Raw genomic sequence first — 26,160 nt, 5'->3', positions numbered from 1 at the left:
CATGGCATCCGCAAGATGTCATTCTACCCTGCATTGGAACTGTTAGGAAAAAAAAGACTTACATCCTTTGGAGAGGGGAAAAAAAATACTGTAGCGCAGAGCCTAATGTGGTCTGCCTGGGAGCTGTGCCATGTAATGGAACCAAGTTTCTGTCAGGGAATTTTATGTTTTACTCAATGTTCTGAAGTTTGGCTGACATAGTCAAGTATCAACAGGTTCCTGTCATCAGGCGGGTTCTATTAGAGGGAGGCAGGGGTTGGATTTAATGGCACTGTTTGTTTTCCTAACACAATGTCCTAGAAATATGCAACAGAACTAGCGGAGATGAATCAAAAGGATGTAGTACAATAAGATGTAATGCCAAAAATAACAGTAGGAGAAGTGATTCCTTGTGATTCTGGTAGCTCAGAGCAAAGCTTATGACCCAAGCAGCAATCTTCAGGGACCCTAAGAATGCTTCAGGGCTTTCCTCATCCTGTCCACTAAGTGCCCCAAAGCTGCACTATTGATTCATCAGCTCTGGTTGCTTTGGGACAGTGACAAAGCAGAAATTCCTAAGCCCATGGACTGCTGCTTTGCTGTGTCTAATTCTCTCACTGTATCCAGTGCTAGGGGAAATGAGCCACACAAGGCGAGAAGAGATGGTGACGCTATCGCCTGTGACAACTCCCCGTGCACCCTGACACCAAGAGCAATGAATTACCAATGCCCTATGCAAGAACCAGCTGAGCTGGGCTATGTCAGGTTACTAGAACCAGCTGAAAAAGCAAGTGTCAGTTGTACTGCAAATTTCACTTTCACGATGCCAAACAATCAGCAAGACTTACTGATTTAGAGATTGCGCTACTCCACAAACAAGAGATGAGTTAAACCCCTGGGAAACTCAGTGAATGTCTTAAATGCATCTTATCCCCGTTAAGATATGAACTCTTTCTCCAGTGCCTTGTGCAGTGAATAGTGTGCAGCAGTCATCAGTAAACCTCACTGGATATTTTCCTTCTCGGCTCAGACTTGTTGGTAGAGCTATAGCCATGATTTATATCATCTCTACTCAGAGAATTACCCAGAACGTTCATTATGCATACAAAGCAGTATAAAGAAAGAAAAGCAGGTTATAAAACACTACATATGGTATTTTTCTATTTCCCATACATTTATAGATGTATCGTTACATAGAAAAATGTCAAGAATGATTACAGCATAATGACAGCACTGATTAACACTGAATGATAAGATTATTTTGCAATTTTTTCCGCTTATCTCTATTTTCTTCATTGAACATGTATTACTCATGCAATTCTTTTTTTAAGTTAAAAACAATTAAAATTTTGAACACTGATCTGTTTCTACTTGTATGATAACTAAGAAATCTGCTACCTCCTTGCATTGATATGTCTGGGCTTTGGCATCTTCCACATCAGTTTAGTCTGCCTGAGGCCACCAAGATCCAGGGTGTGTCAAAATGGGCAGCACCCCAACTAGCTACAGCAGGTCTTTGGGTGTGAACTAGAAGACAGCATCAGACTTTCTGGATATTCAAGAACTATTTCTTAGAGTCTCCCACTCCTACAGTTCCATTAAGAGTAGGCTCTAGATTATTATGAATTCAGAATTGTTGCTAATGAAAGACCCACAGAATCACAGAATGCTGGAGTGAGGAGCGAACTTAGAAAACATCTCCCTAATGGAACCTCTGAGATAGAAGACTGCTTTGCCCCAAATCCTCCAGTTGGCCAGAAGATTTTTGCTGGCAGCAAAAAGCCCTAACCTCCTTCTGAATCCTGCAATCTAAGACAAGAAGGCTGGAGGGGTCTTTACAAGCCTTACCAACAGAGTGGCCCCACAATATCAGATGGAAAAAAACACAGAACCTAAATCTTCTCTGATACCTAACCTGCCCCAGACTCCATACTTGATGTCGTCCAGGGCCACAGTGAACGAACTTAACATGGAGAAAGGAGTATGTATCATAGCCTCTCTGTTGATTGTCCTAGGACAAGAGAATCTGAGGCAGCAAGCAGCAATTGCTTAAGCACCAAGGCTCCAAACAAACCTTTGGGAATGCTGTCTCTCCTTCTAAAAGTTCATCACCTCCCAAGAAAAGTATCACCAAAAGACAATTTCAAATGCCAGAGTGGAGAACACCATTTCCACACAACCCGATCACTTGCCAAGCAAACTAATATAGTAGATCATACTTTTCCTCCTGTCACTATCTCTCACCCACAAAAAGGAGCACATAAGAAACATGGCCTCCAGAGTGGAGCTATAGGGCCATTAACCCACAGAGCCCTTGGGGGACATAACACTTCTGCTCAGACACAGACCACTGTGGACGTCCCATAGCACAGTGGGAGCTACAGGCCTGGCAGACCAAAGTGACAGCAGACCACCAGCCCAGCTTCCTGGGTACCCGGGCCTCTGAAGCCACCTTACACAGAGAAGGCAGCACCCTTGGAGCTGTGGCAGTGGCCTGTAGGTCAAGGACTGCACTACATATACCCACACCCATACAAAAGTTCATAGAACTAATAGCTTGAAGAAATTACCTATGATTCTTCGATCTGCTTACCTGGATCTGAATTCTTCTGCAATATTTTTAATCAAGCCAGGTGGGACTTCCTTCAGGGATAATAAACCCCAATGCCTCAGTTACAGAGCGCTCAACATGTCCAAGGCATATCATGGAAATTATTCCACCATGAAGACCAGAGAGACCTTCCCTACCTTCATGGACTCAGCTTCCTAATGAGAACACACATGAGGCATAGTTCAGACAGACAAAAGCATTCTCTTCTTAGCAACTAAGTAGCCAAAAGGGCAGGGAAGAGAGGTAAAATACATCATAGCCAGGCCAGCAGAATCCCCCGGTCTTAATCATTACGTATGATGCTTTCAAAAGGGTTATTAGTACCTTAATTTTGAGGCAAAAGAGTGGAAGGAACCAGCCAATGCTTTTGCATGCTTAGTTTCTGCCTATGACACCGAACTCAAGAGAACTGAGACCTTTAGAGAAACCAAACATGTTCAAATGACTTGTGAGAATAAATTAACTCAGTGCTTCTCACTGAGGAGTTGAAGTTTCTTAATTGTAAAGCAGAACCAGCAGCCACCAACATAGAAGGCCTACCCCACAGATGGAAAAGAGATAAAGCATTGAAACAGCTTAAGGGACCTCTCCAGCCCTGGGGGCAGTGGGGCTACTTCAGGATCAGCAAAGCAAGATCTCATCACCAAACCAGCTTCAGTGTAGCTGGCTTATTAACATCTGGAGATCTGGGCACTCTCTTCCAGGCCTGGAGACCAGAGGAAAAGGGACGCGGGGAGAGGGGTGATCCCCAAGGCAGGGGGAGTCTACATTGTTGCCCCTGGAGAGGCCGCTTCCCTCCCAAGATGCCTGGGATTTTCCAGTTCAGCAGGGGAAGGTAACTCAGCACATAGCAAAACAACGAGGGCACAGAACAGATGACCTCCCTGCATAGTTTTGGATCAGAAACCCAGCAGGGCAGAAGTGCCCCTTCCCTAACAGAGGGAGAGCTAGACCCAGCCCCAGCACAGCTTTGCCCTCTGAAAAGCTGAGACCAGACCATGAAGTCTCTAGGGGCTGCAACAGGACATCAGAGCTGAGGTTGTGAGGGCCAGGACAGAGACTGGATCAGGCTGGGGACTGCCCAGAGTGTTCGTCTCAGGCCTGGCTGCCCCCCAGACCAGCCAGCCCTTTCCAAGTAGACATACCACGTGTCTCTAGTGGTCTCTCTCCAAGTAATACCACCACTTTTCCCCAAGCAAAGACATTTCCCAGAGCCTTACAGGCCTAGTATCTGCTCAGTGGGACTCAACCACGGAAGAAGCTGTTAAATAACCCACTGTTTCAGTTTACAGACTTCTTATAACTTAGTGACAAGTGAAACTACATTCTGACAGCAACTGCAAGTTCCCTAGCACCCGGTGACTTCTCTTTTTCTTGGGACACTCCCTCCCGCTAAATCAAAGAACCAACCTAACCCTCTACCCACCGGAATAAAGACAGAGTGCAGCACCACATTTTAACCTTTGAGATGTGGACGACACCTTTTCTCCTGAGGGCTTAGGACCAAATGGAAGTAACTTTTTCCCCATCACCTCAAATGTACTGATGGACTTTCTGAACTGGACTCCACCAACATGTAGGAGAGAAATCATGGGCAGTAATTCTAAGGGGCACAGACGGGACTGGCCAGCCCTAGATAAGGGTAAAGGAAGCAAAGCTACCTTGGTTTCCCTTCTTTCTCCCCAGATATTCCCATTTGTCAGTCCTCTCGGTCTCAGCTGGCAGTCACTTCAAATCACTGATGGTGCAATCCAGCAGGTGAGGTTATTAGTTAATAAATGCTGACAGCATGGCCTTTCCTGGTCATTTGTACATGTTAAAATATGAGGGATGAACTCTCCAAGAGGAAAATCCGTTAAGATCCAAAAGAAGAAAGCTATCATGGTGGAGTTACAGATGTTGCATTAATGCTTTTGAGCAAAGAAGAGACCTTTTCTCTCATAAATGCCAGCCCAAGACCATGATACTAAACTAATAAAGACTCTAGAAGCTAGCAACATGCAACGGGGCAGACAGCGGCCTCCAACCTCCCCACATGCATGCATTCCCACCCCTACACAGTTTGCCCTTTTTTGGCAGCCAGAAGCACAAGACCTGGGATTGTCTCAGGTCCCCTCACCCTCAAGGGCCACTTTAAAGATTGTGAATAATGATGATGACCATGGACAGGGAAGGCTGCAAGCTTCTGTCATAAAAACACTTAGCAGAAAGTCTTGAGAACAGTGTAGGAACAAGACAAGCTGGGCTCATTATCTAAACTGACAGACCAGGTTTGGGGATTTTAAGGTTCTCCAAAAGAAAGGGAATGACCTTTTTTTCTTCATCTCCCACTTACTTTCAACAAACCACAGAGTCTCATTTCTTCAGAGTGAAAATGCCTGGAAGACCACCTGACCACTGCCCCAGTGGTCTGGCTCATGCAGAGCTCCCTTATAGGCAAGACACCACGTGGACTTACTGACAGCTGAGCTGGAAGAGTTCTTCAAGGCAGAGACCCTGAGCCAAGGAATGTTACAAGAAGCAAGTGTTAATTGCAGGATTACTATGCTCCAGGGATTTTTTCACACTTCATCTCCTTTGTTCTTCACCACAGTGATCGGGGAAGAACTGTTATTATCTCAATTTTATAGATGAGCAACCAACAGCACAGATCCTTGAGGTAACTTAGCCAGGGTCAAACAGCAAGTGGCAGAGCTGGGCTCTAAACCCAAGCTGTGTGAACACAAGAGCCTGTGCTCTCCCATGTGCCTGCCCATAGAGAATTGCCTAGATGGCATCCAGACAATGGGAAATTATATTGTATGGCTATTTGCATATGAGTGTGTGTATATGTACAAAATATACAAACCAATAATGTAAATACAGAGGTGAGTACCCAGGTAGCCAAGAAAGCCTTACAATAAAATCTTACCCAGATTAGGGTAGCAGAGGATTTAGCTAAAAACCCTGTGGATCAGGGGCTACTTCTGGGGAGAGGAGCTAGAAAGTGAGGAGACCGACTTTTTTTCCTTTTTTTGGGGGGGGGGGGAGTAATCAGGTTTTTTAAATTTTTATTTATCTTTAATGGAGGTACTAGGGATTGAACCCAGGACATGGTGTATGCTAGGCATGCACTCTACCACTGAGCTACACTCTCCCCCTGGAAGGAGACTTACGTTTCCCTATATGCCCTGATGTTCTGTTTGAACTTTTTTTTTTCGTGCACATGTACTTCCTATTTTAAAAACTTTTAATTAAAAAGAAAAATCTGTATGTTGTTGTGTCACTAAGTATTTGAAATTTACTGAGTCATATTTTCTAAAAAATAGAAATGTGAGAAGAAGCAGTCCAACGTTACAAAGTCCTATCGCAATCATCGCAGGGGAGCCAAGCAAGGTGGCTTCATTCAGTGCAGGAGACTTGGCTAGGAGTATCTGAGTTGCTCGAGAACCAAGAGCACCTAAAAGTGAAACCATTCAGCCACTCTCTCCCATTTTCCGTTTTCAAACTCAAAACCCCCACTACCACTCTACCACCGCAGGACCTGCCTTTCTGTTTAGAAAGTCAGTGAAAGAATGGATGACCTCACTTTCCCCAACAGGCGGGTCTGAAATGTTGTGCGCAAAACAAAACTTGAGTAAATCGATTCATATTTTAAATACTCCAGCAGAGGTCTTTGTTTTAGCAATCCTGACAAGATCCTCTTTGCAAAGCAAAGAAGCTGATTGTGATGTTAACACTGTGTTTTGTAAATAAAAACAATCTTGGGTTTTTTTTTTCTTTTGGTAACCTACAAGGGTCCTAGTTTCAGCCTGGAACCAATCTTCTGAGCTTTCTGGGTGTTCTGGGAGACTGGTGGGGCAGCCTGGTATAGAGCCCATTTGCATGAAACCAAGGACCCTCCTGCAAGTGATATCATTGTAAGAGCCTAGCGAGACTGTACAAGCTCAACCCAGTAAGGAAGCTGGGGCATTGGAGGGGAAGCGTGATTCTGAACCTAGAGCCCTGTTCTATCAGTATATTCCTTCTCAGCTGCCTCTGGACTCAAATCAAGTCGTACAGCAGGAGTGAGCTATGAACACAAGCTCTAGGAAATGCCACAAGGTCCTCCTTTGACATCCCACCAAAGAGGTGAGTAGTATTCTCCCCACTTCTGCCCTGAACCCAGTGTGTGGCAGTAAATTGAGGGCTCCCACAGACCCAGAACCTGCCCAAGGTCCTCAGGGCTCCCCAGTGGGAGCAGGATCACCACATTGCCAGTGGTGAGGACAGCACCAGCAACACAAGACAACCCCTTTGGCACAGAGATCAAAGTCTTCACCGGGATGATGAAGGCCACAAGGGAGTGAGCAGGGCTGTCACTGACCTGGGCAAAGTGGGCTGAAGCAGATGAGGAGGAAACTGGCAGATGCCACGTGGTGGCACAAAGGAGTCATTTATGTGTGTACTCACTCTGCACCTGGAGACTCCTAGAGATAACTGCACAAGCTGTGGGGGCAGACAGGCGGTTCTGCAACAGCTGGTCACCACCAGAGCCAGAAAAGTACTGCGGATGGCTCCTAGTATCTTATTTGGAACCCCAGGCTGGTGGGCTGTGGGGCAGTCTGAGGAAACTCAGGTCAGAACATCTTGGGTTTTTTACAAATATGAGTAAACTGGAATACTAAATCCTAGCTTGCTAATCTGGTAATTAAAGGGTTTTTTAAATCATATCAGCCTTAGCTTTTCCCCACCCTCTACCCCTGTAAAACTTCGTGCATGATTTCAGCTTTACTCTCCTCAAGACATGCCAGTGTGCTGAGTCACTAAAAAAAAAAAAAAAAAAAAAAAAAAAAAAAAAAAAGGAAAAAGGAAAAAAAAGAGAGAGAGAGAGGGGAAAAAAAGAAAAAACAGAAAGTAAAGGAAGAGTGATCCCGCTTCTGAGGGCTATAGCCTTGGTAATGACCTAAGCGGCCCTTTTCCCCCTGGTTGTGATTCCTGTGATGCTAAAGGACGTCACATTGCACAATCTTAATAAGGTTTCCAATCAGCCCCACCCGCTCTGGCCCCACCCCCACCCTCCAACAAAGATTTATCAAATGTGGGATTTTCCCATGAGTCTCAATATTAGAATCTCAACCCCCAATAAATATGAGACTGGGGATGCCTGAGGCTCAGTCTGCCCTCGAGCCCACCAGGAACGAAAGAGAGCTCCATCTGCCCTCCAGGAACTCAGCTATGAACTCGCTCTCCACAAGTAAGTGAAGGAAATCCCTAGCCCTGGAACTGCCTAGCAGCCGAGCCTGAGCGAGGGAGGGGGTGTGTATCCGCTGCGAGGGCTGGCGGGCGGCCAGCAGCCAGAAGCACAGCTCCCCCAGCGGTGCAGTCTGCTCACTGGCTGCTCTCCCTTCCCTCCGGCACAGGCGCCTTCAGTCCAGTTGCCTTCTCCCTGGGGCTGCTCCTGGTGATGGCTACTGCTTTCCCTACCCCGGTACCCCTGGGAGAAGATTTCAAAGATGGTACCACCTCAAACAGACCATTCACCTCTCCAGACAAATCTGAAGAACTCATTAAGTACATCCTCGGCAGAATCTCTGCAATGAGAAAGGAGGTGGGTAGGCTCGCCTGAGGGTGATGTAGGGCCAGCTTGGGTGTTCATCTCCTTGCCTTGGCTGTGGACAGGGAAGCTTCTGCATTGGGAGGGCTTTGCTGGGTTCTGGGGCAGTTTAGATTTGAAGCCAAAGGGGCAGGCTGTGTTCTATAATTTCTTATCTGCTGCTGGTCTCAGGTGGTTCCTTTCCCTCCTGGAAAATATACAGTGGGGCTGGAATCCATACCCCTGGCCCATTCTCAGTTCCGTACTTGGCATGAGCTGGGGGGTCAGGATTTCCTTTTCCTCAATCAAAAAATAAGGTCTGTCAATCTTCTTTGTGTTCCTTGGACTTTGGGAGGATTAAAAAGTGCCACCTGAAATTACTGTTCAGCTTCTCAGGACACAGTACTTTTAGGTTACATAAGCTCAGTGGTTAGGGACTCCCCAAAGTCATTCCGGCATATAAGGTGCATACCTGCTAGCCCACCGAAATGGCAAAGTCGTAAGCAGCTCCTTAAATGTAAGATAGTTTGGCTCTGTTAGCTAGAAAGGAAAGAATACAGGAGAACGTATTAGAAGCCCCAAATCTAGTTCTGGCTTTGCTAAACCAGCTTTGTGCTCTTGGGCAAATTCCCTACCACCTCTGGTCTTCACCTGTATAATTATGAAATTGAACCAGATGATTTGCAAGCTGGGCCATTCTATGGCTCAAATTATATTCACCCAATTATCATCAAAATTGCTATAATTTATTAAGTACCTACTATGTGTCAGGCACATTATATAAATTATGTCTTATCTTCACAATAAATTTACAAGGGAAGTGTCTCCTTATCCTCAATTTAGAGACACAGGACTTTGAGACTCAGAATAGGCAACAAGCCTGAAGTCACAGGTGAGGCTAGAATTGAACCCAAATTTGCCCATCTCCACTAGACCTTGCTTGCCTGGATGCTAGTGGGTTGTGGCTTCACTTTTCTTAGAGAACTTCCCGGTTATGACAGACCATGAATCAGCCCTCTAGTGGTGTTGGTCTTAGGGGCACTTATATGATAACAGTTCTGATATTCTTTCCCAGATGTGTGAAAAGTATGACAAGTGTGAAAACAGCAAGGAGGCACTGTCAGAAAACAACTTGAACCTTCCGAAAATGACAGAAAAAGACGGATGCTTCCAATCTGGGTTCAATCAGGTACAAATGCATCACATTCACTTCTAGCTACTCCCTAGTCAAAAGTTCTGCCTCTTGCATGCAGCGTCTGTACACATATAGACCAGGCAGGCAACAAAGAGGGGGATAAATGTAAAGAACATCATGTAAATTTTCATGAGGAGGCCAACTTAAGTGTTATTAAAGGCAACTTATTATTTTTTTTATTGAAGTATAGTCAATTTACAATGTTGTGTTAGTTTCTGGTTTACAGCAGAGTGATTCAGCTATACATATATATGTACATATGTATTCCTTTTCATATTTTTCCTTATAGGCTTTTAAAAGATATTAGATATAGTCCCCTGTGCTACACAGTAGGACCTTGTTGTTTATCTATTTTATATACAGTAGTTAGTAAAGGCAACTTCTTTTTGAATGACATGGTCAGAGATAGTCCCTCTGTGTTGGGATTTTCACAACTGTCAGATGTTAGGAAACGTCACAGTTCATCCTGGGTAATGTGGTCCAGGGTCCTTTCTCCTCCTTCACTGCCCTTAGCAGGATCCACTCCTATCCTTCCTGCTGAGGTCATTCTTTACATCCTTCTCCTTCCCGACAGTGAGATAACCTGCACTGACTTCTGATTATTTCATAAAAGGAGGTTTCAGCCCAACATTGACAAGGGCAGGAGAGCAGCCAGAAGGAAGAGCATTAAAGAGGGGATCAGAGGAAGACCCCTTGCCCCGATCTAGCATTTGTTGGGCTTTGGATAAAATTAAGTGATGTCTCTGATTGTCCGGATATTTAAAATGGGATAGCAGATGCTGTCTGATGTCTCGAAACATGATGCCTAAGAAGTTCTTGAAGTTCCCTGGAGAAGCAGTGGGAGAAGTTATTGAATTATAGCAATTTTAACTTTTAAAACTGATTATGTCTTCCTAGCAGTAACCAATTTTCCCATGATCTTTCCTCTTAGGAGACCTGCCTGATGAGAATCACCATTGGTCTTCTGGAGTTTCAGATATACCTGGACTACCTCCAGAACTATTATGAGGGTGATAAGGGAAACACTGAGGCTGTGCAAATCAGTACCAAAGCACTGATCCAGCTCCTGAGGCAAAAAGTGAGTGTCTCCTCGTCCTCTCATTAGGCTCAAAGAAGGCAGCCTAGACAACACAGGAGTGCAAAGCCAATTCAGAAGAGATGGCCGCATGCAAAGGAAAGGATCTGAGAAATGTTTCCTGACATTTAAAACTATTTTTTTTCTTCATCTCTTCTGCAAGACATCAACTATATTTAAAACTCTTTTAAACGAAGTGGATTTTTAACATCAACTTCTAAAAACTTAAGAAATAAGAAAAAAAATGTATCTGTACAGGCAGAAGGAAGCCATTCCAATCCTGCTCTGTGATCCATAATAACAAAAAACAGAGACCACAAAAATTATTTTAATATTGCCAAATGACATGCTTGTTATTATGGTAATTTCAGCTTCTTTCCCTTACTCTTTTGCTGGAAGAGTTAATGCAGAGAAATGGCTAAAGCCTGGAAGAGCAGGTACCAAGGGCTCTGGTCACTACCAGCTAGTCATTCAAATGCCACGTGATGGAGGCTTGATGGCACAGTGTGTGGATGAGCCGAAGAGCAAAGAGAAGGGCCCTGGATGGAGAAGCAAGCACATGGGTGCTAATCCTGCCCCTGCCTTTCCTAGCTGTTTGCCTTAAACCAGGGCTTCTTCCATTTAACGTGCACAGGAGTTCCCCTGAGGGATCCTGTTACAGTGTGGAGTCTGATTCAGCAGGTCTGGGGTGAGACCTGAGACCCACATTTCTAACAAGCTCCCAGTGATGCGGAGGCGGTACTGCTGCAGGATCACACGGAGGTGCAAGGCCTTTCACAATTACTTAGCCCCATGTCAGCGGGTCTATAGAAAGATGTTTCCCAGTCCTCCTTACACCATCAGAGCAGAGGATTCTTAATAGATACACAATGGATGGGTGAGAGTGAAACCAGAGAAAAGTATTAGGGTTAGAGAGCCCTGAAGAACCCATTAGAATGCCTCTAACTAAAACTTCTTCATTTATCGATTGAATTCCAACTATGTGCCAGGCATAACAGAAGACAAGTAAGATACTATGGCTGCCCATGAGATGCTTATGGTTTAACAGAGACAGACAGCAAAGGAATGATTAGAGCTCGGTTGCTGTGAGAGGGCTCCATGTTGGGTGGGCTCAGAGGAGAGGCACCTGGCCCTGTCTGGGGGAGTCACAGCAGGTGGCCCCAATTCACTCCTTCACCCCCAGTTTGAACATCTCCCTGCAGACCAGAGCATCCTTCCACTTCAAAGGATTTGTCTGATAGTTAAAAAATTATTTTTGTTTTCTTTTCCTCCAGGTAAAGCAACCAGAAGAAGTAAGCACCCCTAACCCAATCACAGGCTCCAGCCTGCTGAATAAACTGCAGACCGAGAACCAGTGGATGAAGAATACAAAAATGATCCTCATCCTGCGAAGCCTCGAGGATTTCCTGCAATTCAGCCTGAGGGCTGTTCGGATAATGTAGCCAGGACACCTAAGATCATTGCAGTTCATGGGCGTTCCCTTCTCTGGTCAGAAACCTGTCCACTGGGCACATAACTTATGTTGTTCTCTGTGAAGAACTAAAAGTATGAGCATTAGGACACTATTTTAATTATTTTTAATTTATTGATATTTAAATATGTGATATTGAGTTAATTTATATACGTGATATTTATATTTTTATGAAGTACCACTTGAAATATTTTATGTATTTGTTTTGAAAAAGTAACATAAAATGGCTACACGGCTTGAATGTCCTTGGCTCAGAGCTGGATCATTTCTTTGAATGTGTAGGCTTACCTCAAATAAATTGCTAACTTATATGTATTTTTAAAAGAAATATTTATATTGTATTTATATAATGTTTAAGTTGTTTTTATATCAATAAACGCCTTTTTAAAAAAAATTAGCAACTAAGCATCCGTGTGTATCCTGTGAAGTTTCATATAAACGAGTTTCCAACACCATCACCACCACCAAAAAACGAGCTGCGATCACTTGGAGAAAGATATAACTGAGCACCTATTGCATGCCAGGCACCAAGCTAAATGTGTTGCATCCATCACATTTCATCCTGGAGCTTACACACTTTTTACTGGATGTGGGAGAGTACATGATTCCCTAATTCACCCAGCCGGAAGGTAAGGTACCTTCCAGATTTGAAGTCCAGGTCTACCTGCCTCTAGAGCCCCTACTCTTCTTAACTTTTATGTCCCATTGCCTCCCAGGGAACTGAGAGATGATGTAGAAAATCCCAAGACAATATAAGGAATACACCTAAAGATGCAATCAAAACCACCTGTAGAAGACAGCGATATGCAAGCTTCCAAAAAATAACTAGTTCTCCCCGTCCTAGGTTCCTCAAACACTGCACATGCCTGTCTGTCACAACACAGACCACATTGCATCACATCTTAAAATTGATGGATTTTTCTTTCCAGCTAACATGTAGGTCCCTCAAGAAGGCAGAATCTGTTGTATTCATCTTTGCAAGCTGAGCCCACAGCCCAGAACCTGAACATAGGAGGCCCCAGTAAACAACTGCTGAATGAAGAAACCATACGTAGATGATCAAACCTAAGACCCCTCAGTTCTTAAGGACATACACTGTTGGTCAAAGAGTAGGGGGGAAAACACTGTGCACTTCTGTATCTTCATCCTACAGAAAAAATAGCGAGATTTAGGAAGAAACATTCTAAGAACTTCTACAGGAGGCAGTGAGGAGTCAGTGCATGTATATCCGCCTCCACTTCCTTTCCCATCAGCACTGTTCTTCATCTGCCCTCTCCCTCAACCTGGTTGAGACTGGTGGTGAGAGAGGCAGTCTGGGTAAGTGCACATGGCCCCTCCATCCCACTGCAACACTACACTGGGAATTTGGTAAAGATTCCCCTTTACACCCCCAGCCATACAAAAGTTCTGTCTTCTAATAACGCTCTCCCCACCCTAACCACCACAGACGTCTTCCTCTAGGGAGGAGTTCTGTTGAGCAAGGGAAAGTCCACAGGGGTCAAGAACTGACAGGAGTCAAGCAAGAGAAGAGCCACCATGCATCACAAACCAGCTTCCCAAAATCAGCCAGATCAAAGAATGAAGAGAAATAGCAGTCAACCAACACATCCATTCTTCAAACGAAAATGTGTTGAGCACCATATAAGTCAGGTAGTGCTTAGGATGCAAAGGTGAACAAGCTAAACATGTTTGTTCATGTGGTTTACACTGTGGCATGGAAGACAGGTGCAGAACAAAGAATGTAAGTGTGATTAGGCACCAATAGCAGGCGGACTGAACTGAACCAGGGGAGGGCAGTCATGGAGGCTTAATTGAGGAAGAGAGGTTTGGGCTGAGTTATAAAATATATGTAGGAGTTTGCCAGGTCAAGATGGGTGGGAAGAGTATTCCAGCCAGAGGGAACAGCATGTGTAAAAGTTTGAATCAACAAAGAGCACTCTATGGTTGAGACAGTGAAATGTACATTATGTCCAGTGCATAAAGAAGGAGAAGGAGGGTAGTTGAGAGTGGGTGCAGAGGGAGGCTGGGACCAGATCTCTGACAGCATCAGAAGCCATATCAATATAAAGTCATGTTAATATAAAAATATAATTTAAAAAAGCCATATAAATTTGGAATTTATCCCATTTGTGGTGAGAAGACATTGACAGATTTTAAGCAGTAGAATGACATATGTGATTTACATTTTGATATGATCACTCAAGTTGCAGTGTGGGGAATGGATGGGCAAGAGGCTGGAAGAGAATGTTGGAGGAACAATCCAGAGGCCTTCGTTGTACTGCAGGGAGGAGATGAATTAGGATGGTGATAATGGTGAGAGAAGAGAAGGCAGTAGCAGTCATCAGCAAAAGACATCTAGGAGCTACAATCCGGTGATTGCTGACCAAGATACAGGAATTCTAGAGGACACAGGTTTTGAGAGGGGGAAGAAGCAGGAGTTGAATGGAGGGGTAAATCACAGAGAATTTGGATTTGAGAGTTTTCATTTATTCAAATATTCTCTGCACATCTGCAATGTGCCAGATTCTCTGTTGCGCCCTGGGGATCTAATGGTGAATAAAACAGACTAGGTCTCTGCTCTCAGGGAGTTTACAATCTAAGGAAAACAATTTAAAGAAATATTTACTATGCTGTAAGCTAAGTATGTGGGCTACAGTTATGAGTTGAATCGTGCCCCCTAAAAAGACATGTTGAAATCCTAACCCTTGGTACCTGTGAATGTGACCTTACTTGGACATAAGATCTTTGCAGATGTAATCAAGATAATCAAGAGGTCATTTGGGGGGGGTGTCTAATAAGAATAAAAAAGACAGAAAGAGACACACAGGGGAGAAGTCCACATGAAGAGGGAGGCAGATATTGGGGAGATGCATCTACAAACAAAGGATCACCAAGGGACAACCATCAGAAGGTAGGAAGAGGCAGGAAAAGATCCTCCCCTAGAGTCTTCAGGAAGAGCACAGCCTTGCTCATACCTTGATTTCAGGTATCTAGCCTCCAGACCTGTGAGAGAATACATTCTTGTGGTTTTAAGCCACACAGCTTGTGGTAATTATTTATAGCAGCCCTAGGAAACAAAAGACAGCTACTATGCCAGCACACAGTGGAAGGATTGAATCTAAAGTTCAAGAGAGGCTGCCCAAAAGAAATTACAATCATGCTTATATTAAAAGAAGGTATAGGATTCAGCCAGTTGGAGAGGCAGGAAATGTGTTGCAAGTGGTGAGCGCAGCATGTGCAAAGGCTCAGAGGTAGGAGAGAACATGTTGGAGGAACTGAAGGAACCTAAATAGCTGAAGCACCAAGAGGGAAGTAGTAAAACTGAAGCTGAAGCAGTAGGGTCTAAGTTACGAAAGAGCAGAAAGGATGGGTTAAATAAAAACACTAGTATAACAGAAAGATGAAGAGCAACTTTCTTAGAGTTTTTGATTTGGGACTTTCGTTGGTTGGTTTGGTTTGGTTTTTTAAATGTTTAGGGATTTTCAGCATTTTCTGGTGGTGTGGGGTAAGGAGGTTTGGATCCAGGCTATGATAGAGAAGGTCTAGAAGACATCTAGCTTTCTGTAGTGGGTTCCAGCAACAGGGCAGATGACACGAGGGAGGTGAGAGGCAAAAAGGAGAAGATGATGAGGAGTACTCACAAGGTATGACTTAAGAACTTCAAACACTGTGGTGTCTAGTATCCAATTTTCATTCATCTTCGCCCTTACTCTTAAAACTTCCATGAACTTTATTCATCAACATAAAATAAATTTATGGCAGCCTTGTGCTAGCCCAGCTCTGAAGAATAAAGGGAGGTTCATGTTCACCTTTTTGAGCAAAATGGACAATGGAAGGTTGAAAAACGCAGGAAGAATCAAAGAAGAGATTAAGGAGAAACCAGAGGTCAAGGCAAGAAGTGACAGGCAACAATCAGGACTCATAAGACCCTACCAAGAAAATAAAGAATAATAATTTTTACAAAGAAACTCAAGAATACTCAGGAAAGTTTGGGAGAAGTTTGACTTTCCTGTAGTCAGCTTGGGATAAGGGTACTGGTTATAATAATTTGGAAGCTAGAGGAAAGGATGATCTCCAAAGGCTAGGGGCTTGAGGACACACAGGTTATACTATGAAAATGGCCTTAAAATCTGTAAGAGAGAAAGCTGATAGGAAGACTGCAGTCCAGACTCCACCCTAATAAAATTCTGAGTTTCCAGTGGGTTAAGAATAGAAAGGAAGAGATAAACCGACCCATATGAATAGAATAATAAGACTAAGAATAGACTGATAATAATGGTGATAATAAATGATCTGTTATTGAGCACTTACTGTGTACCAAGCATGATTCAATGTATGTATTATTTTAGAGGCACATGTATTAACCAAAGGAACAGAGAGTCTAAGCAACTTGTGCAAAGTCATAGTGTGTAAATTCCACAGCAGACTGCTAGTTATCCTTTCAAATCCCTCCACCTCATCCACAGTAATGGTGTTTGAATTAGCCATGTGGCTACCATCTGGAGGCTACATTTCCCATTCTCCTTTGCAAATAGGTGTGGCTACGCTGAAAAAAGAACATAGCAAGCCCAAGGCTTTAGAATAAAGTTTTTAGAGAAGTCTGCTTACAAGCATAGCCCTTGGCTGGCATCTGGGAACTTGACTGGTAAACATTTCCCTACACTGATATAAACCTTCCTCCAAATGATCAGAGTCCCTAAACTGTTTGTACAAACCATATGGTTTATACAAGCCACCTGTTTCCTTCAGAAAATCTGAAATTTTAATATGTACTAAGCAGAGGGTACCCCAATAAAAACTTTGGGCACTGAGTTGCAATGAACGTCCCTGGTAGACACATGCCACAACTCACTGCTGGAAGAATTGAGCGTATTCCATGCAACTCCACTGGAAGAGGATAATCAGAAGCTCATGCTTAATTTCTCTGAAATCCACCCCTTGTGTCTTTTCCCTTTGCTGAGTTTGCTTTGTATCCTTTTGCTATAATAAATCATAGCCATGAGTATGAGTTCTATGATTCATATACACTGAGAGTCCTGGGAGCCCTCCTAGTAAATCACTGAACCTGAGGGTGGTGTTTGGAACCCCCAACACAGTGGCTGAGTTTTCACCAATAAAACGTGAGTAAAATTGATGTTGTAATTTTACTTTCACTTGCCTAAAAAGATATTACTTGCCCTCCATTGTCTTTCACTTTCTGTGCTTTAGGGGTGGGGATGGGGGGGAATGCTGTAGTGAATCAGCTTTAATCATGCAGAACAGAGCAATATGTCCATAGCTGCAATATCCAATATGGTACACAGTAGTCACTTGTATGAATTTATTTTTAAATTGAAATTCATTTGAATTATATAAAATTAAAAAGTTCCCCAATTTCACACATGCTAGTGACTATCATATTGGGCAGTGCAGATACAATACATATTCATCACTGCAGAAATTTCTACTGGACAGCCCTGCCCTAGAGGTTAGTAGGGCAAAGAGATGACTGGAACCTTGATCACTAAATGACCTTATGGAGCTGAATAGACTCATCATTCTGGACCACCAACAATCAATGGATTGTTAGATGACAGATACTTCTATCTTATTCATCTATTTTTGGCAATATCTTTGTTACAGAAGCTAATCCTATACTCTAAATAATGTAGCTCCCAATTTATTCTTAACCAAGGATAAAAAACCACACATGAAGCAAAGTAATCAAGCAGGAAAAGAACAGATTCAGAATATCTAAGGAGAATAGCTACCTTTGATGACCAGGTCTTTAATCAGAAAACATGTCAGTTGGTGACATTGTTCACATGGAGTAGGGTTTCCCAAGATCTCAAAGGCTCAATTATTGCTCAACCATTGCCCTTTTGTATCATCATTCAGGAAGAACTTACACAAACAATCTATATACTTCCTTTTAATGTAAGTATTAATGCTATAAATTTCCCTCTCAGCACTGCTTTAGCTTTGTCCCACAAAGTTTCATATACTGCATTTTCATTTTCATTCAGTTCAATGAATTTTTTTTATTTCTCTTGAGACTTCTTTGACTCATGGATTATTTGGAAGTATGTTGTTTGGTTTCCCAGTGTTTGGAGATGTATCTGTTATCTTTCTGATATCCATTTCTAGTTTGATACTATTGTGGTCAGAGAACATATGATTTCAATTCTTTTAAATTTCTTGAGGTTTGTTTTATGACCCAGAATATGGTCTATCTTGGTATATGTTCCATGGGTTCTTGAAAAGAATGTTTTCTATTGTTGTTAGGTGAAGTGTTTTATATGTCAGTTAGATTCGCTTGGTACCAACCAATAGGTGCTATTGGGCTTTTCTATATCCTTGATGATTTTCTCTCTAGTTGTTCTATTTGTTGTTGAAAGAGGAGTTTTGAAGTTGCCAACTAGAATTACAGATTTATCTATTTTTCCTTTCACTTCCATTATGTTTGCTTCATATATTTTGCAGTTCTGTCATGGTGAAGACACACTTGGGATTACTATGTTTTCTTGGTGGATTGACCCTTTTATCATTATATAATGTTCCTCTCTGTCCTTGGTAATTTTCTTTGCTCCAAGTCTATCTGATATTAATACAGCCAATCTGCTTTTGTTTAAGGTTTGCATAGCTTATACTTTTCCATCCTTTTATTTTTTAACCTACATATATCATTTAAACTATTTAAAATGAGTTTTTTGTACAACATATAGCTGGGTAACTTTTTTGAATCCACTGTGCCAATCTCCATCTTTTAATTAGTATGTTTAAGTGATTTACATTTAATATAATTGTTGATATATTAAGCCTTAATCCTGCCATTCTGTTATTTCACTTTATGTTTAATCTCTCTGTAGTTTTGTTTCTCTGTTTTCTATTCCCTGTCTTCTGGTGGGTTACTTAAACATTTCTTCAAATTTCATTTTGATTTACCTATAGAGTTTATAGAGTTTTTGAGTGTTTCTCTTTGTAGAACTCTTTCAGTGTTTCTTCCATGAATTCATTATGTAATATATACATAACTTATCAGAGTCCACTGGTATCAACATTTTACCAGTTCAAGTGAAGTTTAGAAAGTTTATCTCTCTTTATATTCCATTACACTCTTCCCCCATTTATAATATAATTGTCTTAATTATTTTCTCTCCATATATTCAGAACACTAAAGTTATAATTTTTGCTTCCACAATCAAATGTAACTTAGAAAACTCAACAGTAGAAGGAAAGTCTATTGTATTCACCTTTTTTTTTTTTTTGCTCTTGTCATGTTTTTTCTTCCTTCCTGATGTTCCACAATTCCTTGTTTTACCATTTCTGTTTTGTTTGGATAACTTCCTTTAGACATTCTTTTATGATAGGTGTACTGTCAACAAATTTTCTTAGTTTTCCATCATCTGAGAATGTCTTGATTTCCTCTTAATTCCTGAAGGATATTTTCACTGGATATAGAGTTTTGGGTTGACAGTTCTTTTCCTTCAGCACTTGAAAAATGTGTCAATCCCTTCTATTGTCTACAGTTTCTGATGAGAATTCTGCTTGTCATTCAAATTGTTTTTCCCCATAGGTAATAGACAATATGTCATTTCTCTCTAGCTGTTTTCAAGAATTTGTCTTTATCTTTAGTTTCATTTTACATGAAGTAGTTTTATTTTAGACAAAGTAATAAAGTGGGAAAAGAAGTCCAGGTCCTCTGCTGTCCTTGGTTGACACCCAGGGTGGGAGGTGCCTCTTGTTACTACTAGGTAGGTGTGGGAGTCCAGGGTCTCCACTAGGTCTCCATAGATACCATGCTGGCTGGAGAGGAGTGCCTCATTACTGCTTCCCATTTGGCCATCACTGATATGGTGAGGAATAGAGATGGCCTTGTTACCTCTGAGTGTTGGTGAAAGTTCTGGTTCTCCATTAGGCCCCCTCTGACATCATCTTAGTGGGGAAGAGAAAATCCACTTCCTTTCATCAGGTAGGAGTGGAAGTCCAGGCTCTCCATATGGTTCACTGACACCACAAGGGCTAGGGTAGTGAGAGAGGGCAGGTCATTACTGCCTGGCAGACATGGAAGTCTCAGATCTCCACTTAGCTTTCTGTGACACTACTCCAGTAGGGGTGTTGGGGTGCCTCATTATAGTCTCATGAGGGTGGTTGTTGAAGTTCCTCACTTGGTCTCTGCTGGAGGAGGGGTTTGGGGATGCCATGTTTTTCTGTGACATTTGACTACAGTCTAGTGACTATTATCTAAAAATTTTCTGCCTTGCAAGACTGTCCTTTCCCTAGTCCTTTGGCTAGAGAGATCAAGCTTTTCTTGGGACTTTTTTTTATCTGTACCCATTGGCATTTTCTGGGTTGTTGTCTTCCCCAGTATTGAGTCTGAAATATATGAGGCGAAAAAAAAAAAAAAAAAAAAACAAGGAACTCACCACTGTGTCATTCCTCATGTCCTCAGGTCCCTGGATGGTCTGCCTCTTCTCTCTACAGTCTTCTTATGTTCATTTACACATAATATCCAGGGTCTTAATTATATTTAGTAGGACGAATAGGGGGAAGTGTGTTTATTTCATCTCCCTGGAAGCAGAATATGTGTACTAATACCAGGTGCTCTCAGTTCCGAACCTTAAATCAAATTTGCACATCACGCAGAGGCTGTGCTACCCAGCCATTGCTCACTACCCCTGGCTTTCCACTTCCCCACAGGGACATGTAGAAATAATATTCATATATGAAAAATAGAATATCAAACTAAAATTAAGAATCTAGAATGCATAACAGATATTAATTATATATACCAAGTTCCAATGTAATTTTTGTGGTTAATATTTTCATATATTAAACTGGTGTTCATTTCATTTCTAACCATTCCCTTTTGCCCCATGACCCTTCGCCTACTCAAACTGAACATTAAGGCATCTACTACCTCCAAAAAGGAATGCTTCTGTAGAAAAGCAGACCATTGTTTCAGTCATAATAGCCTGATCTTTTGAGCATATGGCAAAAAAGTATATATTACCAAATAGATTGGAGAAAATGCATGATTATATATAAAAAACCCAGTTGTTCCTACCCTAGAGGAAATGCAGATTCCCTTAGCTATGGAAGATGGGGAGTTAAAAAATGGAAAAACAAGAGAATTATTTGTTGACAAATATCTCTAAGGAAGGCATCTGAATGCTGTATGTGTCCAAAGGTCACAAGTAAGAACAGCCTGGAGAGACCTCAGGACAGGATAGGTCAGACATAAGAGCAATGTTGTATCTGATGAAAAGAGACCTGATTTATATTTGATAACTTGGAAACAGGTGACAACCAGGGGAGGGAAGACAGCTTATCCCCACAGAAACCCATCCCCTAGGAATTCTTGGCACTCCTGGGACTGACTCTCAGTTCTGAAGGTATGTGGGCGGTAGGGGAAGCAAAGAGCCTGAATTGACTGAATTGGCTGAGGTTAAACTTTTACAAAATGAGGGCTTGACATAGAACTCACATTCAATTTTTTTAAATGACATGGTTTACATACCTCTGTTGAGAGCCTAAGATTCATGGACACTACAGAAATAATGAAATAATGAAGAGATGCTGGCAAGAGACCAGAAATATTCAAATAAGAGAGCTTGGTTTTCCAGTAGAGTTGGTAGACTAAGTATATTTTGACAAATAAGTTAATTAAACTTTTGTTTAACAGATCCACAAATTTTTAAATTTTTTAATGAAGTTCTATTGCAGTATGATAATAATTAACTACAGAATGCCATAAAGGCCAAGAGCTAATAATAGGTAGTTCCGTATGTGGCAGACAATTCAGGGCTTAGAAATCTCCACCCTTTGAAAAAGAGCCACAGCGGAAAATGAAAATTGAGAGTTTCTTGCAAGAGTCAAATATTTTGTTTAGAAAGCAATAACAATTGTCAAGGACCCATGACACAATTCATTTTTATGCTTAAAGGCTTTGAGTCATTTTAATTAGATAGTAGTTGGGCCGCTGAAGATATAGAGGCCACAGGAACTTCTGTATCCCTTTGAAATGTAGCAGAACTAGAAATGGAACTACATATGCATCTTGATATGTGAATTTGCCACATTACAGTCATGCACTGGCTTTCCTTCCCCTACATTCCCCAGCCAGCATTTCCCAGAGTGGGTCCTCATGAATGGTGCTCAGGAATCTACTTTTTCTCAAATTCCTAGGTGATTCTGAGATTCAAAAGATAGACAACAAGGGAGTACTCTAAACAGACTGTGAATCAGGTTCAATTAAATTAGATCACTAGCCACAGCCTGTGGCGTTTCCAAAAATGCTTCCTTTACCTCTCCCTCTCTCTAACTCACCCCATCCTGTGTCACAGCCTCTCTTTCCTCGGAAGTCTCTGGGGCCAAAGCAAACTTCTCAACTTGTAAAAGTCCAACTAACTTTGAGTTCATTTCCTCAAAGACTACTGTGCCTGGGGGGCTTCTGGATAATGACCACGAAGTAATACATTCTACTTCATTGCCTTTCCTCAAAGTTTTATGAAAACCTTTTTCTGAAAATAAAAACTTGAGGGGAAAAAGAAAAACAATGATATCACTAGTGAAATAAGGAAATAAGCACAGCTCCAGTCCACAAGTGCATGGCCCCAACCTGGGGAGTCTGGATGGAGATGTGGGAGGAATGCACAGAACATACATACTTCCCCTAAAGGAATTGCCAGTGCACTGAAAGGTCCACCCAAGGATCTTTGCTTAGATAAACAAGCCCCAGGGAGGAAACGGCCCACAGAAGTGAGGGGTTCAGTCTGTTCAGATATAAGATGTATTTCTTTAATGAGAAACAATTCAAATGCAATTGGTAATTAGGGGGATGATACAGTATAATTCAGAACTTGTATAAGTTCATAAATGAACTTTCCCAGTCCTTGTGAAGCTACCAGAGAGCAAGACCTCACACAATTAAAGAGAAAGCCTTAACAGTATATGAAATCCTTAAAAAAAAAAGTTTACTCCAGTATGGTCTGGTTTCATGGTTTTCTGACTTCAAGAATCTCTACATTTTCTACATTAACCATTTGAGGGATCTGAGAGTCCTGGTGTTGGAACTGCAAAGGCATTTTCTCTGTGTTTAAAAAAAAAAAAAATCAAGGAAGAGACACTTACATCCAGGTCAGATCAGATTTTTTATTTTGATACTAATCTCTGTTAGAAGCAAATGCTCTTAATAACCTATACTTCAGTTTAAGGCTGCAAAGGATCTACTGAATGATGCTGGATGCAAATGAACATGGAAATGTAATTGTGCTATTGTCTTTCCTATCAGAATTATAACTGGTTTTGCATTGCACTGATTACAAAAGTATAAAATTTTGAGTAGTGTTCCCCTAAACCTATTTTTCCCAGAAGCCTTATTTTTAGAGCATGGTTTTTGTAGACCGCAAGGTTTTTCAGAGTTCTAAACGGTATCACAGCTGAAACGCCTTTAGACCTATGGAGAGACCCAATTCAACTCCACTGAATGTCAGAGAAGAAAGGGCTAAAGGAGAACTCATGTGCATTGTTGACCCAGACGTCTCAGCCAAGGGATCTGGGGGTGAGGGGGATCTCCAAATAAGGAAGAGAGGGTGAACAAGTTCTGAGAAGCTGAATTGTAAGTCCCCTAGCCCTCATGCCCCACTCAGTTTCCAGAATACCGGGAGCCAGGCAGGATACTGGAAGAGTCATCTCCGGGAATTGATAAAAGAGTAAGGATGTAAAAATACTAATATTAGGAGCACTCCAATGAATAGTCCACTCATTATTTTGTGACATTCAAGAATGACAAGCCCTACACACACACACATGTTTTAAACTTCCAGTTAGCTTTTTAGCTTTTAACACTTTAATATGAGCAAATAACCAAGTCATACTTCTAAGGAAATTTCTGTTGATCTGAAACATATGGACAGCCAGAAATTTTTCCAACAAAGATGGATTTCTTTGAGATTAGCAGAGAACTGAGATTCGAGATCTGCAACCATGGCAAGCCACGTGTAAGTCCCCACAACATAAGGGAAGGAGAAGGCTTTCATAGAGAGAAAAAAGTAGTTGAGAGGGCTATAGCAAACAAAGAGGCCATGGCTCTTCATTGGTTGAGCCCTTTTGAGGAAAGAAGAGACTTTCTTCTTTCTGTTGGACTCGGCTATTATTGCAGGGCATGAGAGCTCCCCCTTCTGGTCTCCTGAGTCTATTCAACTGACGTTTGTTAATCAACTTTTCTAAACCTCTAATGTAGAAGATAGAGACACCCCCAACCCCACCAAAAATAAGCAATTTCCAGGAAAAAGATACTCTGCAGTTAAGAAAACTTCAAAAGTATCATGCATATCCTCAGATAGGAAAGGACATTGCATCCATGAAACAAGAATGGGAGGCTATCAAAAAGGGAACAGTCCAAGGACAAAGAGCTAAAACATGAAAAATTTAAATGGCAACCAACTTAAGAGATACAAACCAAAACAAACAAATAAACAGGAATTACAGAAAGGGAGGACAGAGAAAATGGAGAGATGGAAGTCAATAAAATAATTCAAGAACATTTCCCAGGATGAAAAAATGTACATTTCTAGACTGAAAGGGTCACAACACAGTTAATTTTTTAAATTCCTCACATCAAAAACAAACAAACAAACAAAACATGCATCAAGGCATATTCTTGTAAAATTCCAGAGCTCTGGGGACAGACAGAAGATTTTGCATGCTTCAGAGAGGAAAAATCAGGTCATAAAAAAAAAAAAAAAAACAAACCCAGGAATCAGATGGCTGTAGACTTCTGAGCAGCAACACTAGAAGCAAGAAGACCGAAGGATAAGAAGCAAAAGAGCAATGTCTTCAACATTCCTCTAAATTCAGCCAAACAATTAATTAAGCATGAAAAATGAATAAAGACACTTTTAGAAAAAATTCCAGGACTACAAAAATTTACATCCCATTCACTCTTTTGGAAGGAGCTATTGAATGCTGAGCTTTACCAAAGCAAGAGAGTATATCTAGAAAGAGAGAAAAAAGAAGGAAAAGAAAAGACATGGGGTAGAGGAAAGAGGAGAGAATTGAAGGTAATCTCGAGGTGGAACAATAAAGGAAGAATCTGGGTTAATAGCTGTGCACCAATTTCAGAAGACAATAGTCCAAGCTGATGCAATGTCACCAAAAGGCAGCCATGTTTGAGGGCCGTCATCCCTCGGATACCTGTTCCCTGGACTGAGAACTAGGAATTGCGAACAAGTTCCCAGATGATACTGATGCTGTTAGCCTAGGAACCATACTTTGAGAACCACTGCTTTTTACCTACTTTTTAGTCCTGGGGTTGGTCATGGTGAGCTGAGAAGCAATAAACAATGCTTCTCAGCTCTCTTCACCCATCTTTCCTCTGGATAGCCCTGGCCCACACTCCTGGCCCACCAGATGTTTCAACTTTCCCAGGATGCATTATTCAAGCCTTTGCCCAAAGACTTCTCTAGAAGGGTCTCTTGTAAACCATGTCCAAGAGACCATTCAGTGTATTTTCTCTGGAGAGACTTCTAACAATGGCAATATGGTTCTTTCCCCATTCAGCTAAGTTTGTACTGACTGATTATGTTTTTATGTATGCTTAGGCATACATATGCATATACACAGGTGATTTTAAAAGTTTATTTTAAGTGAGAAAATTATGAACACAAAAGTCAGCAAATGATTACCACCAGGGGAGGAATGGTGTCATCAGGGCAGGACACACAGAGGATTTCTAAGACACTTGGAATGTTCTATTTATATACCAAAATTCTTTTTATGATTTGTCTTTAAAAGACTAATAAGACATATATCTTATTTATTCTTTTGTATGACTTATCCTGTTCATAATTTTTTAAAAAGAGGAAATAATACCTTCTTATTGAACAGTCTCTCTCAAATAAAAGATCAGAGGGGAGAGAAGACAAGTGAGTTGAAAACACTCCTCTGGGACAAAGGCAATAACAGATTAGATGAGAAGATGTTTGAGACGATAAACCCAAGCTGTGGTTCAGATTGCTCCAGTTTACTACCCTACCCACTCCCTTCAGATGATGGCCAGCTCATTCAAAGATGAGTAATAATCAGATGGCAATCAGTGTGGAACTATACATAAAAATTGCAAAAACAGTGAGAAAGGAAAAAAGAAATGTAAGCAAAAAAAGTGAAGAACAGATATCACCAGAGGAAATACCCAAAGACTGCTGTTACTGGATCTACTAAGTAGAACTGCTGACACTCACAGAACTTCTCAAAAATCACTAATCAAATGTCCAGGAATAGGGGCAGAAATTCA

The 26,160-nt window shown here is 41.7% G+C and overlaps 2 protein-coding genes across 5 annotated transcripts in view; one reads left to right on the top strand and one right to left on the bottom strand.

Moving 5' to 3' along the window:
* TOMM7 (translocase of outer mitochondrial membrane 7) overlaps positions 1 to 26,160 on the bottom strand; it is a 287,417-nt gene that overhangs the window by 223,018 nt on the left and 38,239 nt on the right. The window lies entirely within an intron of this gene.
* On the top strand, positions 7,372 to 12,290 carry IL6 (interleukin 6). Its single transcript, XM_010968610.3, has 5 exons — positions 7,372 to 7,805; positions 7,972 to 8,159; positions 9,220 to 9,333; positions 10,271 to 10,417; positions 11,689 to 12,290. Exons 1-5 carry the CDS (start codon positions 7,700 to 7,702, stop codon positions 11,854 to 11,856), a joined length of 723 nt encoding a protein of 240 aa, XP_010966912.3. The 5' UTR covers positions 7,372 to 7,699; the 3' UTR covers positions 11,857 to 12,290.

This window comes from Camelus bactrianus, chromosome 7 (assembly GCF_048773025.1).
Source record: "Camelus bactrianus isolate YW-2024 breed Bactrian camel chromosome 7, ASM4877302v1, whole genome shotgun sequence".
Classification (NCBI taxonomy): Eukaryota; Metazoa; Chordata; class Mammalia; order Artiodactyla; family Camelidae; genus Camelus; species Camelus bactrianus.
Note: the sequence above shows the minus strand (reverse complement) of the source record. Positions and strands in the feature narration are given on the sequence as shown.